Genomic DNA, 19295 nt, shown 5'->3' with positions numbered 1-19295 from the left:
TGCCCCTCCCACCAGACTCAGTCTAGAAACTGTGCCCGAGGAGACGACATACTTCGAGAGAAGGACTTAACACAGATAGTGGTGAGATTCATACCAGCTCATACATACAAGGCACGTCAAGCCAACTAGCTTGAACTACTGTTATTTACGAGGGGACTGGTGATAATGTGGAATCACTATGGGTTGAGATCACTAGTGGGGGCACTGAAATAAAGAAACTAGTCATTGGCACGTGCTACAAGCAACCAGATATATGTTATGCACACCAGTGCCAGCAGGAAAGTACTGGTGTCAGAACTGTTATGCACTCCAGTGTCTGCAGGAATGTACTGGTGTTTGAACTGTTATGCAAAACAGATGGACTCACAGACAAACTGGGGGATATGACATAACGTACACAGAAGGTGATAGGGTAACAAAATACACACAAAGTGAACAGAGAAGCCCAGAGGCTAAGGAACTGGGTATCTCCCTTGTATTAGAACTGCTAAGATGGAAAAAGCAAGATGTTGTGTTTTAATACATAGAGTACCCGAAATGCTGTTGCTAAGGGCAACAGCAAAACCCTAAAGGGTTACCAACGGGTGTGGCAGTAAACTCCTTGGTCAGAGATGGAATGATAGACACAAGGAGAATCTCCACAATCCTAATTCTCACTTGCAGTGCACAGGTTTTAGCTTACTGCCACTAAACTGACCCCTGACACCTAGCACAGTGAGACAGGATTAGACAGGCAAGTCTTAGAATACAGCCGCAAACTTGCTAAGTTCACAGAGTAGAAACAGAACCCCAGCAAGCTAAACGACTGACTCCAGTCTTACTGCTAGGTCTGGATTGGCAGAGTGTAATACCAAATTCCCAGGCCTATTTGCAGTAAGCAACAAACAAATACAAAGCTACACAGTACTGGCTAACGTTCATGAACTGACTAAACAACAAAGATTCAGCAGCATCTGCTTACCCTGAAAAGAGGCCTTATAAAGCAGGTGCTGTCCACGCCCCACTCAGACCTCACAGACTGTGAGCACAAAAACCAGCACCGGATCCCCTGCCGTGCACAGAGCCTATAACCACTGCACAGCAAAAGACCCGAACCGGAGTATCAGCTGCGCTCAGGTTACTCCACTAGCACTTGTCTCCCGGTTGCCATGACGACGTGGCAGCACAGGGCAGGAGACCCTAACAGTACCCCCCCTCTGACGAGGGGTCAAAGAACCCCTACCACCGGGTTTATCGGGGAACTGCGAGAAGAAAGAGCGTATCAGTCTGGGGGCATGAAGATCACAACTGCGCACCCACGACCGCTCCTCCGGGCCATACCCCTTCCAGTGCACCAAAAATGACAGCCGACCCCGAACCACCTTGGAGTCAAGAATCCTTTCAACAACAAACTCCCTCTGGCCACGTATCAGAAGAGGGGAAGGTCTTCCACTGGTAGAAGGATTACTAATCGCCCGTTTTAAAAGGGAACAATGAAATGTTTTATTGATACCCAAAGAACGGGGCAGATCTAACTGAAATGCCACCGGATTGATAACCCTGGTGATCTTATAAGGGCCGATGAACCGGGGCCCTAACTTATGAGATGGCTGTCTCAACTTCAAATTCTTGGTAGACAACCAGACGAAGTCTCCTAATTTGAAGCTGCAGGGTCTTTTCCGCTTATCAAAAACCCTTTTGGTCACTAATGACACAGACACAAGGGCTTTCTTCACTTTCCGCCAAATACCTCTAAGGACCGAAACCACAGAGGAACCACCAGCCGTGGAGTCCACGGGGTCAAAAGAATTGGCCTTAGGATGATGCCCATACACACAAAGGAAGGGAGAGATCCCTGTAGCAGAGTGAGCCGCGTTGTTATAGGCAAACTCCGCCATGGACAGATGAGCAACCCAGTCAGTCTGACACTTGGAGACATAACACCTGAGGAACTGCTCCAAGGACTGGTTCACCCTTTCAGTCTGCCCATTAGACTGCGGATGGTAGCCTGACGACAAGCTGACAGAAATCTGGAGATCGGAACAAAATGCCCTCCAGAATTTGGCCACAAACTGGGATCCACGGTCAGAGACCACATCAAGTGGCAACCCGTGGAGACGCACAACATGCAGCATAAATAATTCAGACAGGCGTCTGGCTGATGGCAGCCCAACCAGTGGAACGAAGTGCGCCATCTTCGAAAACCTGTCAACGACAACCCAGATGGCTGTCATCCCCGAGGATTTGGGCAAGTCCACCACAAAATCCATTGAAATGTGGGTCCATGGCTTAGATGGGATAGAGAGTGGATGTAATGGGCCAACAGGAACCCCTCTAGGAGTCTTATTTCGGGCACAGATGTCACATGCCGAACCCACTGATCCACATCCTTAGCCACCGAGGGCCACCACACCGCCCTAGATAGCAACTCCCGAGTTCTGGCAATACCCGGGTGACCTGCCGACTTCTTGGCATGGAATTCCAGGAACACTCGCTGTCTTAACCTAGGAGGCACAAACAAAAGACCTACCGGAAGGTCTGGAGGAGCCTGCTCCTGTGCTCTAAGGACTAATGATAAGAGGTCCTGGGTAATGCCCACTTTAATACATGATGGGGAAACAATGGGCAACGGCTCCTCGGTGGTCTCCTGGATTGGAGCAAAACTCCGCGAGAGCGCATCAGCCTTGATGTTTTTTGACCCAGGGCGATATGTTATCAAAAAATTAAAGCGAGCAAAAAACAAAGCCCATCGTGCCTGCCTGGCATTGAGACGCTTCGCTGACTCTAAATATGCCAGATTCTTATGGTCAGTGAGAATTGAGACCACAAACTTAGCCCCCTCAAGCCAGTGTCTCCACTCCTCGAGTGCATCCTTAATAGCCAACAATTCCCGGTTACCCACGTCATAATTCATCTCGGCAGGCTAAAATTTACGGGAAAAGTAAGCACAGGGATGAAGGCGATTATCAGACACTCCCATCTGAGAAAGCACTGCCCCAATACCCATCTCAGAGGCATCCACCTCCACCACAAAAGGACGCTCTGGATCTGGGTGTCGCAGCACCTTGGCCGAAACAAATGCCCTTTTGAGACGGGCAAAAGCCGCTTTAGCCTCACAAGACCAGTGAGCAACATCCGCCCCTTTCTTAGTGAGTGCCACCAAGGGCGCCACTATAGACGAAAATCCAGCGATAAATCGTCTATAAAAATTCGCAAAGCCCAGGAAACGCTGAAGCGCCTTCAAACTAGTGGGCTGCACCCAATCCAGGACTGCCTGTACCTTGGAACCCTCCATTTGGAAACCTTCTGGGGAGATAATATATCCTAGAAATGCGATTTGCTGAACTTCAAATTCGCACTTCTCCAGCTTCGCCCCAAGCCGGTGGTCTCTGAGTTTCTGGAGGACTAAACGTACATGCTTCCGATGTTCCTCCAGGGAATGGGAGAAGATTAGGATGTCATCTAAGTATACAACTAAGAATCTATCCAAATATTCCCTGAGCACATCATTCATGAAATCCTGGAAGACTGCCGGGGCATTACAGAGCCCAAAAGGCATCACCAAATATTCATAATGCCCTGAGTGGGTATTAAAGGCAGTCTTCCATTCATCCCCCTCTCTTATTCGGATTAGATTGTACGCACCGCGTAGGTCAATCTTAGAAAAAATGGTGGCAGTACGAAGCTGGTCAAACAAGACCGAAATGAGAGGCAGTGGGTATGAGTTTTTAATCGTGATACGGTTCAATTCCCTGAAGTCGATGCAGGGTCGCAACGAACCGTCCTTTTTACCCACGAAGAAGAACCCCGACCCAACTGGAGACTGTGAAGGTCTGATAAATCCCTTAGCCAAGTTCTCCTGAATGTACTCTGCCATAGCCTGAGTCTCAGGACGTGACAGGGAGTACAACCTGCTCTTGGGAAGCTTAGCATTTGGCAACAAATCAATGGCACAGTCATAGGGGCGATGGGGAGGTAGTACCTCTGCAACTTTTTTGGAGAACACGTCCGCAAAATCTGCATAACACCCTGGCAATCCTGGCAAACTTAGCTGCGAGAGCCTGACTGGAAGGCTCAAGCAACTCCTGAAACAATCAGTACCCCAACTAAGAATCTCCCCAGAGACCCAGTCAAATTGAGGATTGTGGGCCCTTAACCAGGGTAACCCCAACACCAATGGGGCAAAAGTACAGACAGTCACATAAAAGGACAATTTTTCAGAGTGTGTGGCTCCAATAAACAAAGAAATCTGGCTAGTGCAAGAGGTAATTTTACCTTGGGATAATGGTTCCCCGTTTAACCCACAAATCTCAATTTCCGATGCCAAGGGTACTAAGGGAACAGAGTGTTTCAGGGCGAATTGGCGGTCCATAAAAACCCCGTCGGCCCCACTGTCCACAAAGGCCTCAGTCTTGACAGTTTGACCGAGGATCTTCAAGGTCACCGGAATGATAAAAGTCTTCTTGGGAAATTCTGACTTCTGGCCTGACAGGATATTTCCCATCACCCTCAGGCCCTGAAGTTTTCCGGCTTTTCTGGGCATGATACTACCACATGACCTTTATTCCCACAGTACAAACACAACCCCTGCTGTCTCCTCCGCATCTTCTCACGCGAGGAGAGGCGGGTAGCCCCAATCTGCATAGGCTCCTCAGAAAATTCCTCAGAGTCTGAGGTTCCCTTGGGAAGGAAGGAAATCTCAGTCTCCCTTTCAAGCCTACGCTCTCTCAGCCGTCTATCCACCCGGATGGATAACTGCATGAGCTGATCCAAGCTATCAGGCAAGGGATATTGTACCAGTTGGTCCTTTATCTGGTTAGAAAGACCTCTTCGTTACTGGTGTCTCAGGGCTGGGTCATTCCACTGGGTATCATGGGCCAACCTCCGAATCTCCGTACAGTAAACCTCAACTGGCCTTCGCCCTTGCTTAAGGATCGAAATCTGAGCCTCGGCTGAGGCCGTCTTGTCAGGGTCATCATACAACATGCCCAGTGCCGTAAAAAAAGCATCAACACTTTTAAGCGACGGACAGTCAGGCTGCAACCCATATGCCCAGATCTGTGGGTCTCCTTGTAGCAAGGAAATCACTATGCCCACCCGCTGAATCTCCGACCCAGAAGACTGAGGCCTAAGCCGGAAGTATAGCTTGCAGCTCTCCTTGAAACAAAAGAACTGCGAGCGATCTCCAGAAAAACGATCCGGGAGATTTACTTTCGGCTCCTTAACCCCTGCAGGTGCTGCTGCTGCGGGAGCTCCGCCAGCAGCCTGGGAGGTGTGCATTTTAATGGACAAATCATTAAATTGTCGAGTCAGGACCTGCACCTGATCGACCACCTGTTGCAACGTATTTTGAGGGGTATGCTCCATATTCCCACAAAATTTCAACAGGAGTATTAGGCTGCTGAATATGTTATTTACGAGGGGACTGGTGATAATGTGGAATCACTATGGGTTGAGATCACTAGTGGGGGCACTGAAATAAAGAAACTAGTCATTGGCACGTGCTACAAGCAACCAGATATATGTTATGCACACCAGTGCCAGCAGGAAAGTACTGGTGTCAGAACTGTTATGCACTCCAGTGTCTGCAGGAATGTACTGGTGTTTGAACTGTTATGCAAAACAGATGGACTCACAGACAAACTGGGGGATATGACATAACGTACACAGAAGGTGATAGGGTAACAAAATACACACAAAGTGAACAGAGAAGCCCAGAGGCTAAGGAACTGGGTATCTCCCTTGTATTAGAACTGCTAAGATGGAAAAAGCAAGATGTTGTGTTTTAATACATAGAGTACCCGAAATGCTGTTGCTAAGGGCAACAGCAAAACCCTAAAGGGTTACCAACGGGTGTGGCAGTAAACTCCTTGGTCAGAGATGGAATGATAGACACAAGGAGAATCTCCACAATCCTAATTCTCACTTGCAGTGCACAGGTTTTAGCTTACTGCCACTAAACTGACCCCTGACACCTAGCACAGTGAGACAGGATTAGACAGGCAAGTCTTAGAATACAGCCGCAAACTTGCTAAGTTCACAGAGTAGAAACAGAACCCCAGCAAGCTAAACGACTGACTCCAGTCTTACTGCTAGGTCTGGATTGGCAGAGTGTAATACCAAATTCCCAGGCCTATTTGCAGTAAGCAACAAACAAATACAAAGCTACACAGTACTGGCTAACGTTCATGAACTGACTAAACAACAAAGATTCAGCAGCATCTGCTTACCCTGAAAAGAGGCCTTATAAAGCAGGTGCTGTCCACGCCCCACTCAGACCTCACAGACTGTGAGCACAAAAACCAGCACCGGATCCCCTGCCGTGCACAGAGCCTATAACCACTGCACAGCAAAAGACCCGAACCGGAGTATCAGCTGCGCTCAGGTTACTCCACTAGCACTTGTCTCCCGGTTGCCATGACGACGTGGCAGCACAGGGCAGGAGACCCTAACAACTACTCAGCAACAGCTGAAACATTACTTACCAAGTAACAATGCAGTACTCAACTAAAACGAAGTTGAACTGAATCAAATAACAATTGCAGGAAAACGAAGCGCTGAGCGGGCGCCCAGCATCCTCTACAGACTACGAGAAAAGGATTTTCTGGTAGGTACCAAAATCCTATATTCTCTTACGTCCTAGAGGATGCTGGGGTCCACATTAGTATCATGGGGACGTACCAAAGCTCCCAGAACGGGAGGGAGAGCACGGAGGCTCCTGCAGAACTGATTGGCCTTTGATGATCTGAAGTTCAGTCAAAGTATCGACCTTGTAGAACTTTGCAAACATGTTCGACCCAGACCAACTTGCGGCTCAGCAAAGTTGCACTGCCGAGACACCCCAGGCAGCCGCCCAGGAACACCCCACCTTACGAGTAGAGTGGGCCTTAACAGATTTTGGACACGGCAGTCCTAATCTAATCCTAACCTAATCCAGCGAGAAATAGTCTGCTTAGAAGTAGGACACCCAATTTTCTTGGGATCATATAGGACAAACATAGAGTCCGACTTCCTATGACGAGAAGTTCTCTTCACATAAATCTTCAGAGCCCTCACGACATCCAAGGACTATGAAGTAATTGAGGAGTCAGTAGCCACTGGCACCACAATAGGTTGGTTGATATGATATGCCAACACAACTTTTGGAAGAAATTGCTGACGAGTCCGGGGCTCAGCTCTATCTTCGTGGAAGATCAAGTAAGGGCTTTTACAGGATAAAGTCCCCAGCTCGGAGATACGTCTAGCAGAAGCTAAGGCCAACAAAGTGACCGCCTTCCATGTAAAAAATTTGAGCTCCACCTCCTGTAGAGGCTCAAACCAATCCGACTGGAGGAACTGCAACACAACGTTAAGGTCCCATGGCGCCGTAGGCGGTACAAAGGGAGGTTGGATATGCAGAACTCCCTTCAAAAAGGTCTGAACCTCAGGAAGGGCAGCCAATTGTTTCTGAAAGAAAATGGATAGGGCTGAGATCTGGACCTTCACAGATCCCAACCTAAGACCCATATCCACTCCTGCTTGCAGGAAGAGGTGGAAACGTCCCAGTTGAAATTCCACCACAGGAAACTTCTTGGACTCACACCAAGAAACATATTTCTTCCAAATATGATGGTAATGTTTTGACGTTACCCCTTTCCTAGCCTGTATGAGGGTAGGAATAACCTTCTTCGGAATACCTTTCCGAGCAAGAATCAGGCACTCAACTTCCATGCCGTCAAACGTAGCCATGGTAAGTCTTCATAGGCGAACGGCCCCTGCTGCAGCAGGTCCTCCCGAAGAGGAAGAGGCCTCGGCTCTTCTTGCAGTAGATTCAGAAGGTCCACGTACCAAGCCCTTCTTGGCCAATGTGGGGCAATGAGGATCGCTTGAACCCTTGTTCTCCTTATGAGCTTTAGGATTCTTGGGATGAGTGGTAGTGGTGTAAACACGTACACTGACTGGAACACCCACGGAGACACCAGGGCGTCCACTGCCACTGCCTGTGGGTCCCTCGACCTGGAACAATAACGCTGAAGCTTCTTGTTGAGACGAGAGGCCATCATGTCTATTTGGGGCAATCCCCAAAGATCTGTTATTTCCTTGAAAACCTCCAGATGGAGTCCCCACTCTCCTGGATGGAGATCGTGTCTGCTGAGGAAGTCTGCTACCCAGGTGTCTACTCCAGGAATGAAGATTGCTGACAGCGCTAACGCGTGTTTTTCTGTCCAGAGGAGTATTCTTGTCACCTCTGACATTGCCGCTCTGCTCTTCGTTCCGCCCTGTCAGTTTATGTAAGCCACTGTTGTTACATTGTCCGACTGCACTTGGATGGCCCGATTTCTCAGAAGAAGGGCCGCCTGAAGAAGACCGTTGTAGACGGCTCTTAGTTCCAAGATGTTGATGGGCAGGCCGGCTTCCAGGCTTGACCACCGTCCTTGGAAGGTTACTCTTTGAGTGACTGCTCCCCAGCCCCTGAGGCTCGCATCTGTTGTTAGTAGGACCCATTCCTGAATCCCTAACCTGCGGCCTTCTAGGAGGTGAGGCAATTGGAGCCACCAGAGGAGAGAAATCCTTGTCCTTGGCGACAGACGAATTCTCTGATGAATGTGGAGGTGAGATCCCGACCACTTGTCCAGGAGATGCAGTTGGAAGGGCCGAGCAAGGAACCTCCTGTACTGGAGAGCCTCGTAGGAGGCCACCATCTTTCCCAATAGGCGAATGCATTGATGAACCGACACCCGGGGTGGCTTCAAGACATCCCAGACCATGGATTGGATCACCAACGCCTTGTCCCGCGGAAGAAACTCCCGCTGCACTTCTGTATCCAGGATCATTCCCAGAACTGACAATCTCAGGGTTGGTTCCAAATGTGACTTTGGAAAATTCAGAATCCACCCGTGACTCTGGAGCAGTCGCGTTGTGAGAACAATGGACTGTAGCAGCTTCTCCTTGGACGATGCCTTTAACAGGAGATCGTCCAGATAAGGAATGATGTTCACACACTGCTTGCGAGAGTAGCATCATCATTTCCACCATCACCTTGGTAAACACCCTTGGTGCTGTGAGAGGCCGAATGGCAGGGCCTGGAACTGAAAATGACAGTCCAGCAATGCGAAGCGGAGATAAGCCTGATGCGGCAGCCAAATCGGAATGTGAAGGTACGCATCCTTGATATCCAGTGATACCAGGAATTCACCCTCTTCCAGACCTAATATCACCGCCCTGAGAGACTCCATCTTGAACTTGAACTCCTTTATAAAGGGGTTCAATGATTTTAGGTTCAGAATGGGCCTGACCGAACCATCCGGTTCGAATAGTAATCCTTTGTCAGCATGTGAGGTGGTACCGGCACAATGACCTGTGCCTCCACCAGCTTTTGGACAACGTCTTGAAACACTGTGCTGTCCTCCAACAGAGTTGGTAAGCCCGACTTGAAAAAACGATGAGGAGGGAGACTTTGAAATTACAGCCTGTATCCCTGAGACACAATATCTACTACCCAGGGATCCAGGCCGGACGATACCCAGACATGACAGAACTGTCTGAGTCTCGCTCCCACAGGCCCCACCTCCAGGCCGTGCCGTCCACCGTCATGCGGAGGACTTTGGGGTACCTGAAGCAGGCTTGTGTTCCTGGGACCCTGCAGCGGCAGGTTTCTTGGACTTAACCTTACCTCCCCTAAAGAAGGTATTGGATGATCTGGCCTTTCTAGGCTTGTTAGGCCGAAAGGACTGCTGTGCAGCTGATGAGAATTATTTCTTCGGAGCAGGTGCTGCTGAGGGAAGAAACTGAGACTTACCCGCTGTAGCGGTGGATATCCATGCGTCTAGAGCTTCACCAAAGAGTGACTGACTTGTATATGGTAGCGACTCCACACTTCTGGATTCCGCGTAGGCCGACCACTGGCGGAGCCACAGTCCCCGACGAGCTGAAACAGACATGGAAGAAATTCCCGCAGCCATGGAACACAGGTGTTTCATGGATTCTACCATAAAACCTGCTGAATCATGAATGTTGCGTAAATACAATGCAACGTAATCCCTATCCATCGTATCCAAATCCTCAATTAAGGTAGCCGACCACTTAACTATTGCCTTTGCAATCCATGCACTAGCAATAGTGAGACGTAATATGGCCCCCGAAGCAGTGTACATTGATTTAAGTCTATTATCAATCTTCCTATCTGCCAGCTCCTTTAAGGTGGTAGATCCCGGTACAGGTAAAACCACCTTTTTTGAGAGTCTGGACACAGATGTGTCAACAATCGGCGGGTTTTCCCACCTTTTCCTATCCTCCTCAGGGAAAGGAAAAGCCACCAGAATCCTCTTAGGGATCTGAACCTTTTCAGGGTTTACCCATGCTTTTTCAAATATAGCATTCAGCTCTTTTGACGTAGGGAAGGTTAGAGAGACTTTCTTATTTTCAGTGAAAAAAGCCTCCTCAACCAGCTCAGGTGTGGTATCATTAACATTTAACACATCCCTGATAGCCTCTATCAACAATTGCACCCCCCTTGCAAGAGATGCGGACCCCCGCAACACATCCCCATCACAATCTGTAGTGTCAGAATCGGTATCCGTGTTGTCTTGTGTGACATGCACAAGCGCACGTTTGTGGGGGTATATAGCGGGGTGTCCTGAGGTACCAGACTCAGGCCATACTGCCATAGAGCTCTGTAATACCTGTGTTGCAGATTCATTACTAGCAACCCTGTCTGAAATCTGAGAAATCCAAGTTTTGATAGAGGAAAACCACTCTGGTTCCCTTGCTGGTATCTGTGCTAAACCAGTGCTAACCTGATTACATGGAATGGGATCATCCTGGGAGGATAAATCCTCTGCAGCATATGACACAGTGTCCCTGGACATAGCTAAAGGTGACCACCAAACACACCACACACACACAGGTGGGGGTAGACAGAGTTTCCCCCCCAAGAATGGCAAGAGAGAGACAGAGATTGGAGCCAACCCACACACAGCGCTTTTTAGCAAGGAGAAACCCCTTATCAGCGCTGACTGTGCTCCTTAATAGGATACACAGTCTAATTACAGCATCCCCTCCCTTCTACAACCCCCTGGTACCGTGTACAGTAAGCTGGAGTTGCTGTTGAGGGACCTGAATCTTCCTCTCAGCGCTTGCTGGCAGGAAAATGGCGCTGGAACGCTGCTGGGTCCGCTCTGAGAAGCTCCGTCCCCCTTAATGGCGCTGTCTTCCCGCTCTTCAAGTGATTGTACTGACCTGAGGAAAGTTGCTGGCTGAGATCCCTGGACCCCGACAGGCTTGCTGACCAGTGTGGGGGGTAAGCGCTGGCCAGGGCTCCCCTCACAGCGCTGTACTATGTGCCTCTGGTACCATCCGGGAGCGCAGTTAATACCGCGCTCCCTCCCCATTGCCGCCATCTTCACACCGGCCCCCCGCTTGTTAGGGGGGTCGGTGACTAACTCACCACTCTCTTCAGCTCTGTAAGGGAACGGCAACATGCTGCTGGGGCGAGCGGTTCCCCTGCGGTGGAGACCGATCAGACCCCTCTGGAGCTCAGTGTCCAGTCAGCGGAGTCAGTGGATCAGACCCCGCAGGGCGGACACTGCATCCCCCCTTAGTCCCTCGCTTCAGGCAGGCTGTTGCCAACAGCCTCCTCTAAAAAAATAAACTCTAAAAACAAACTTTACTAGAAAATCTCAAGAGAGCTCTCCTAGCTGTGACCGGCTCCTCCGGGCACATTTTCTAAACTGAGTCTGGTGGGAGGGGCATAGAGGGAGGAGCGAGCCCACACTCTCAAACTCTTAAAGTGGCAATGGCTCCTGGTGGACCCGTCTATACCCCATGGTACTAATGAAATAAAGGAAACTCTCTGGAGCTCCAGAGAAATGCACCCGACTCCTTGGGCACATTTTTCTAAACCGAGTCTGGTAGGAGGGGCATAGAGGGGAGGAGCCAGCACACACATACACACACTAAACGTTTTTAAAGTGCTAGGCTCCAGTGGACCCGAGTTATACCCCATGGTACTAAAGTACAGAACCCCAGTATCCACTAGGACGTAAGAGAAAAAACATTACAACTGCACAGGATTCTGCAGGTCCGTTGGGACCATGAAGCAGCAGAACACTAGCAGTGTCCTGACAGCTCTGTTATAGGGATGAACATCTAAGAACGGCCCATATGAAAGATGGATCTTCATGTCAGATACAAGGCGATTTTTTTTTATTGATCCCTACAATACAAGCCAAGTACAGCTTCCACTGGGGCAGTGATGGTGCCACCACCTAGGTCCAGTGCGTTTAGCAGCGGCTATTCTCACACATTTTAAGTCACAGCCCGACAAAAATCATTACAGTTTATCTACAAAATTTACCTGAAGTCATGTCATGTGACTATCCTGATTTGCGTGCTTCAAATGGGGCAGGGCTTCAGTTGAAAAGGGCGGTGTTACACCATTAAAGGATTTTTGTGGTGGATAGGAGGCAGGGCTTATTCTAACCTGAATTAACATTTATAAATGAAGGGGGCTATGGTAAAGACCAAGGAAAATACAAGTTAATTAAATTAGCTTGTTTTATTTTGTTGACTATAACAATCATGGTTCAGCCAATGGGTATAGGGTCCCAATTATCATTAAATATTTACAGCTTATTCCCCGAAAACACCTGTTTTTGTGGGGTAACCGCAAAAATGTACTATCACCCCCATGTATGGAGAGACAGCAGACACAATATCTCCAATGTCTGCTGTGATCCTGACATTAGGGGTCATTCCGAGTTGATCGCTAGCTGCCGTTTTGTTTGCTGCGCAGCGATCATTTCAAAAAACGGCAAAACTACGCATGCGTATGGGCCGCAATGCGCAAGCACAGCGTAAGGGTACAAAGATCATTGTTGTTCTGCACTGCTTCTAGCGACGATTCCATTCGCACAGCTGATCGCAAGGAGATTGACAGGAAGTGGGAGTTTATCGGTGTCAACTGACCGTTTTCTGGGTGTGTTTGGAAAAACGCGGGCGTGTCCAGGCGTTTGCAGGATGGGTATCTGATGTCAATTCCGGGACCTTCGTCGCAGCAATCATCGCGCAGGATAAGTAACTACAAGGCTGGTCTTGTTTTGCACAAAATGTATTTGCACAGGCGTTCGCACTCTTGCAAAGCGAAAATACACTCCCCTGTGGGCGGTGACTATGCGTTTGCACGGCTGCTAAAAGTAGCCAGCTAGCAATCAGCTCTGAATGATGGCCATAAGCCATAAGTTTCTATGGAGGATGCAATGCTGCCAGATTTACGAAGCTTTGGAATGTTAACCATTCTCGATCGGCCCCCACAGATAACGCCATCTGAATATTGTGTTAGGCTGGGTACACACTTGCCGATGTGCATCAGATACTGTATATCGTCCACACCAGCGGATCGGATGATATATCTTATACATCGGCAAGTATGTATACTTTATATCGTTAACAATGCACGCTCCCTTGGGTCGTTAATGAGGTACAATATCTTTAGTTTTCAACTTGAAATATAAAGATATTGTACAAGACAGCATGCACCTGGATGTGGGAGCATGCCGTCACTGACGAGATGCAAACAATATTGTGCAGTGTGTATGAACGATATTGTTTGCGGGAGGATCTTGCGCAATGTCACTGACATCAGCAAGTGTGTACCTAGCCTTAAGGGGCCCACACGTCACTGAACGTTATCGTTGAACAATAACATTCAGTGTGTACGTACTAGATCGTTCAACGATATAGTCATCCATCGCCACCGTTGGCTAGTGTGTGCCCGCCTTTAGCCCGTTGTAGCCGGAGGGCTACAGATCGTGGAAGTAACTCCCTAGTTGGTACAGTATTGTTACAGTAAACATGTGGAGTCAGTTCCAGCCTGAGAACATGCCATGTTACCTTTTCTGAAGGAAGACTGTGCTCCTGGGTAGTGAGCCCCAATAGCGCGTCAGCTCTGCGCGCACAGCAAGGTGATCTATATTTACTACATTTCCTGTCTGTGAAATCTAGTAACAAAATCAATAGATTTCATAATCTCCCCAGTCCATAAATAGCAACATTCACTGGGCTCGGAGTAACGGGAGCCTGAGGCTCTGTGCAATAACGACGTCGCGACTGATAGTACTAACTGGATGTATGTACAGTATGCAGTGTATACCGCTGACAGCAGCGCGCTCACCCCCCTGCAGCAGCACCAGGCGCGCACACAGCGCCAGCAGCATATACTGTAGTGTAGGTGCCTCCCCGTGCGCTGTAGCGCCAGCAGTATGACAGATCACACAGGAGGAGAAACACACGGCGTCAGTCACTACCCCGCTGCACGCTATACCAGGCTTCCTGATGTGTGGCTGTCACCACCAGAGCCGGCGACACACGGGTGATAGTAATAATAATAACAACAACCCGTGTGGGGAGCTGCAGATCACGTGGCTGCTCCCCGCTATAGGAAGAAGAGCTCCGGTACCCACCAGTCGCCCGTTTCAGGAAGTGACGGGAGATTGTAGGCACCCATTTTTAATTAGATCACATGCCCACACACCCCAGACACCACTGCGGCGGCCGCTGTACACTCTGGCGGTGCCGCGCTAGGCTGTTGCTGCCAGGCGGCCTCCGCTCCTTCACTACCAGTGTAGTGTGATTGATCTGTGCCTACTTACTGCGATCCACGGGCGATGTATGTTAATGCCGATAGGTGGCGCCGGTGCGCTGTGACATGCTCCTTCAACTGACCTCTAGGAAATCTGTGGGTCCTCGCTGAAGGCTAGGGGAGATTTATCAAAGCGTGGAGAGATAAAATAGCAAATAATCAGCTTCTAACTGTCGTGTTACAGTCTGTGTTATAAAATGACAGGAGCTGTGTTGGCTGGTACTTCATTCAGCTCTCTCCAAGTTTTGATGTATTGTGTTATGGGGGTGTGGTATGGAAGGTAGATAGTAACTTGCAGTGCCGTAACTAGGCATTTTAGCGCTGTGTGCAAGAAACGATAGTGGCGCCCCCCCCCCCCAATGTAAGATAGGGGCAGTGCGCGCCGTAGGCGTGCAAAAAATTTGTTATAGGGGCGTGGCTTAATGGGGAAGGGGCGTGGCCACAAAATAATAGCAATTCATACTACGGTGCACAGTAGTCTACATTATTCAAATTACGCTGCACAGTAGCGCCCCTTTTATACATTACAATAGACAGCGTCCCCCTTTTTACACATTACAGCAGCCAGTCCCCCTTTTTACACATTGCGGCAGCTAGTCCCCCTTTTTACACATTGCGGCAGCCAGGCCCCCTTTTTACACATTGCGGCACCCAGGCCCCCTTTTTACACATTATGGCAGCCAGTCCACCTTTTTACACATTGCGGCATCCAGGCCCCCTTTTTACACATTACGGCAGCCAGTCCCCCTTTTTACACATTGCGGCAGCCAGTCCCCCTTTTTACACATTGCGGCATCCAGGCCCCCTTTTTACACATTGCGGCAGCCAGTCCCCATTTTTACACATTGCGGCATCCAGGACCCCTTTTTACACATTGCGGCAGACGGGACCCCATATTACACATTGCGGCAGCCGGGACCCCATTTTACACATTGCGGCAGCCGGGACCCCATTTTACACATTGCGGCAGTCGGGACCCCTTTTTACACATTGCGGCAGCCGGGACCCCATTTTACACATTGCGGCAGACGAGACCCCATTTTACACATTGCGGCAGCCGGGACCCCATTTTACACATTGCGGCAGACGAGACCCCATTTTACACATTGCGGCAGACGAGACCCCATTTTACACATTGCGGCAGACGGTGTCCGAGAGAGAGAGAGGGGGGGGGGGGATATACTTACCTTCTCCCCGCTGACAGGCTCCTCGTGCAGCTCCCTCTCGGTGCAGGCTGTGTGAGGTGAGAAGGAGGAGGAGGGAGGGGGAGCAGCAGCAGCGCTATTTGATTGGTAGTAAGCGCCGCTGCAGCATCCCCCTCTCCTCCTGTATTGGTTGCCTGGCGCTGCTGTGGATGCTGGGGAACCGCATCCCAGCATCCTTAGCAGCGCCGGGCAGCCAATACAGGAGGAGAGGGGGATGCTGCAGCGGCGCTTACTACCAATCAAATAGCGCTGCTGCGGCTCACTGCTCCCCCTCCTTCCTCCTCCTTCTCTCCGCTGCCCGGCGCTGGTCCTCTTCTCCCTACACAGCGGGGCGCACGGCGCAGACTTCGGCGGCATGTAATGAGTCAATTTGACTCATTACATGCCGCTGGCCGTTGCGCCCTCAGGGCAACTGCGCTGTGTGCCAAGCCCCCTTGGCACACACGTAGTTACGGCCCTGGTAACTTGGTCAACAGTGCCTAGGTCGACCACTATTGGTCGACAGTAACTAGGTCGACAGGGTTCCTAGGTTGACAGGGTCTTTAGGTTGCAATGAGTTTTTTTGGTGTCGTTTTCTTCGTAGAGTGACCAGGTACCCCAATTAGTGCACCGTGTCCGCTCGCCATACTTTGGGCAAGGTTAGCGTTCCAATCGTAGTTCACGTGGATCGTTAAGTATGCAAAGGTTCAAAAAAAGATAAAAATCATGAAAAACTCATGTCGACCTTTTGACCTGTCGACCTAGAAACCCTCTCAACCTAGTTACTGTCGACCAATAGTGGTCGACCTAGATAGTGTCGACCTAGAGACCGGATCCCGTGATGGGTGTGTCATACACTGGAGAAGGCATAAGGAAGTGATAAACCAGTGATGAATGCAAGGTGATAAATACACCAGCCAATCAGATCCAATATGTAAATTAACAATTAGGAGCTGACTGGATGGTGCATTTATCACCTTGCATTTATCACTTCCTTATGCCTTCTCCAGGTTAATACATCTGTCCTCTGAAAAAGCGGTACAAATTCGGAAAGGGGGGGGGGGTCACGGGTACAGTGGTGTGGCCACGCCCCTTTTCCTGTACGTTCAATGGAAGTTTGGAGAGCCAAAAATCTGTACAGACCATAAAAAAAAGGTACTGTACCTGCCAAAAAGGTATAGTTGGAGGGTATGGTGTGCATACACACGGTGCGATATCACCATGCGATTTTGACTATATTGTCAAAATCACAAGAAAATGTAGTGCATATTGCACCGTGTGCAGTGGCGGAACTAGCGAGCGGTGGGCCCAGGTGCAACAAAATGCATCCTCCCCCCTCATCCCGTCAAAGTCCACCCCCTCACCCCTGGAGAGGATCTGGTGAGGGGGACCTACTCAGGGCCAGGGGAATGGATACCTAGCAACAGTGCCGTAACTAGACATTTTAGCGCTGTGTGCAAGAAATGTCATCACCCCCCCTTATGCAAAGCAGGGGCAGTGCGCGCGCAAAAAATATAGGGGCGTGGCTTCATGGAGAAGGGGTGTGGCCACAAAATAATACCAATTCATATAACGGTGCACAGTAGTCTCCATTATTCAAATTACGCACAGTAGCACCACTAGACCAGGTAGAGCCCCTTTTACACATTACTGCGGACAGATTTCCCTTTATACACATTACGGCAGACAGCGTCCCCTTTTTACACATTATGGCAGATAGCGTCCCCTTTATACACATTACGGCAGACAGCGTCCCCTTTTTACACATTATGGCAGATAGCGTCCCCTTTTTACACATTACGGCAGACAGCGTCCCCTTTTTACACATTACGGCAGACAGCTTCCCTTTTTTTACACATTACGGCAGATAGCGTCCCCATTATACACATTACGGCAGACAGCATCCCCTTTTTTGCACATTACGGCAGACAGCGTCCCCTTTTCTCATACGTCCTAGAGGATGCTGGGGTAACCATAAGAACCATGGGGTATAGACGGGATCCGCAGGAGACATGGGCACTTTAAGACTTTGAATGGATGTGAACTGGCTCCTCCCTCTATGCCCCTCCTCCAGACTCCAGTTTTAGAATTGTGCCCAGGCAGACTGGATGCACACTGAGGAGCTCTACAGAGTTTCTCGGGAAAATACTTTTCTCTTACGTCCTAGAGGATGCTGGGGACTCCGTAAGGACCATGGGGTATAGACGGGCTCCGCAGGAGATAGGGCACCTAAAAGAACTTTGACTATGGGTGTGCACTGGCTCCTCCCTCTATGCCCCTCCTCCAGACCTCAGTTAGATTCTGTGCCCAGAGGAGAAAGGGTACAAAGCAGTGAGCTCTCAAGAGTTTGCTGTTTTAAAGAATTTTGTTAGGTTTTTTATTTTCAGGGAGTCCTGTTGGCAACAGGCTCCCTGCATCGTGGGACTGAGGAGAGAGAAGCAGAGCTGGCTTGTAAGGTTGGGCACTGCTTCTAGGCTACTGGACACCATTAGCTCCAGAGGGAGTCGGAACACAGGCCTCACCTGGGGTTCGTCCCGGAGCCGCGCCGCCGTCCTCCTCACAGATGCCGAAGATAGAAGCCGGGTGAGTATTGAGGAAAAGACTTCAGGCGGCAGAAGACATCAGATCTTCATGAGGTAAGCTGCGCGCCATTGCTCCCAGTCACACACACACAAGAGGCACTGTAGGGTGCAGGGCGCAGGGGGGGGGGGCGCCCTGGGCAGCAATAAACCTCAATTTGGGCATAAATATGTTGGATTAGGCTGTGGGACAGTAAATCCACGGACCCCCGCCATTTTCTTACAATATCATGAGGGGACCGAAGCCCGCCGTCGGGTGGGCGGGGCTTGATCCTCGGCACTAACCAGCGCCATTTTCTCCACAGAGGCTGCATGAGAAAACGCTGGCTCCCTGTTCTCTCCCCTGCTGAGCTTCACAGGCTGGAAAAAAAAGGAGGGGGGCACATTGGCGACGCAGTGAGTGGAGATTAACATTATAAATATATAAAAGCGCTATCTGGTCATATATTCCAGTGTTTGGGCGCTGGGTGTGTGCTGGCATTCTCTCTCTCTGTCTCCCCTAAGGGCCTGGTTGGGGTTTTGTCCCCTTATAGGTAACTCCCTGTGTGTGTGGGGTGTCGGTAAGTGTGTGTCGACATGTCTGAAGCGGAAGGCTTCTCCAAGGAGGAGGTGGAGCAAATGAGTGGTGTGTCCCCGTCGCTGGTGCCGACTCAGGATTGGATGAGCATGTGGCATAGGTTAAATGCAAGTGTGACATCTTTACATGAGAGGCTTGATAAGGCTGAATTAAGGGGAACATCAGGGGGTCAATCCTCGGATTGGACCGATTCACAGGGCCCGTCGGGGTCTCAAAAACGTCCCTAAGCACAAGACACTACTACCGACACGGACTCTGATTCCAGTGTCGATTATGACGAAGTAAAATTGCACCCTAGGGTGACTAAAACCATTCAGTGTATGATTGTGGCAATTAGGGATGTCTTGCATATTGTGGAT

At 49.8% G+C, this 19295-nt stretch overlaps 1 protein-coding gene across 5 annotated transcripts in view; it reads right to left on the bottom strand.

Moving 5' to 3' along the window:
* Window positions 1–14700, bottom strand: part of LOC134909324 (mpv17-like protein 2) — a 107718-nt gene extending 93018 nt beyond the window's left edge. Inside the window, exon 1 of one of the 5 annotated variants that reach the window (XM_063916124.1) lies at window positions 14607–14700. Coding sequence is in view for 1 of the 5 variants with exons in the window: in XM_063916089.1 (XP_063772159.1) it covers window positions 14418–14461 (44 nt within the window). In the remaining 4 variants the exon portion in view is untranslated. The other 4 variants (XM_063916089.1, XM_063916109.1, XM_063916099.1 and 1 more) reach the window with 4 other exon arrangements.
* Window positions 14701–19295: the final 4595 nt, after the last annotated feature.

The sequence above is a fragment of the Pseudophryne corroboree genome, chromosome 1 (assembly GCF_028390025.1).
Source record: "Pseudophryne corroboree isolate aPseCor3 chromosome 1, aPseCor3.hap2, whole genome shotgun sequence".
Classification (NCBI taxonomy): Eukaryota; Metazoa; Chordata; class Amphibia; order Anura; family Myobatrachidae; genus Pseudophryne; species Pseudophryne corroboree.
This window is presented reverse-complemented; position numbering and strand designations above follow the sequence as displayed.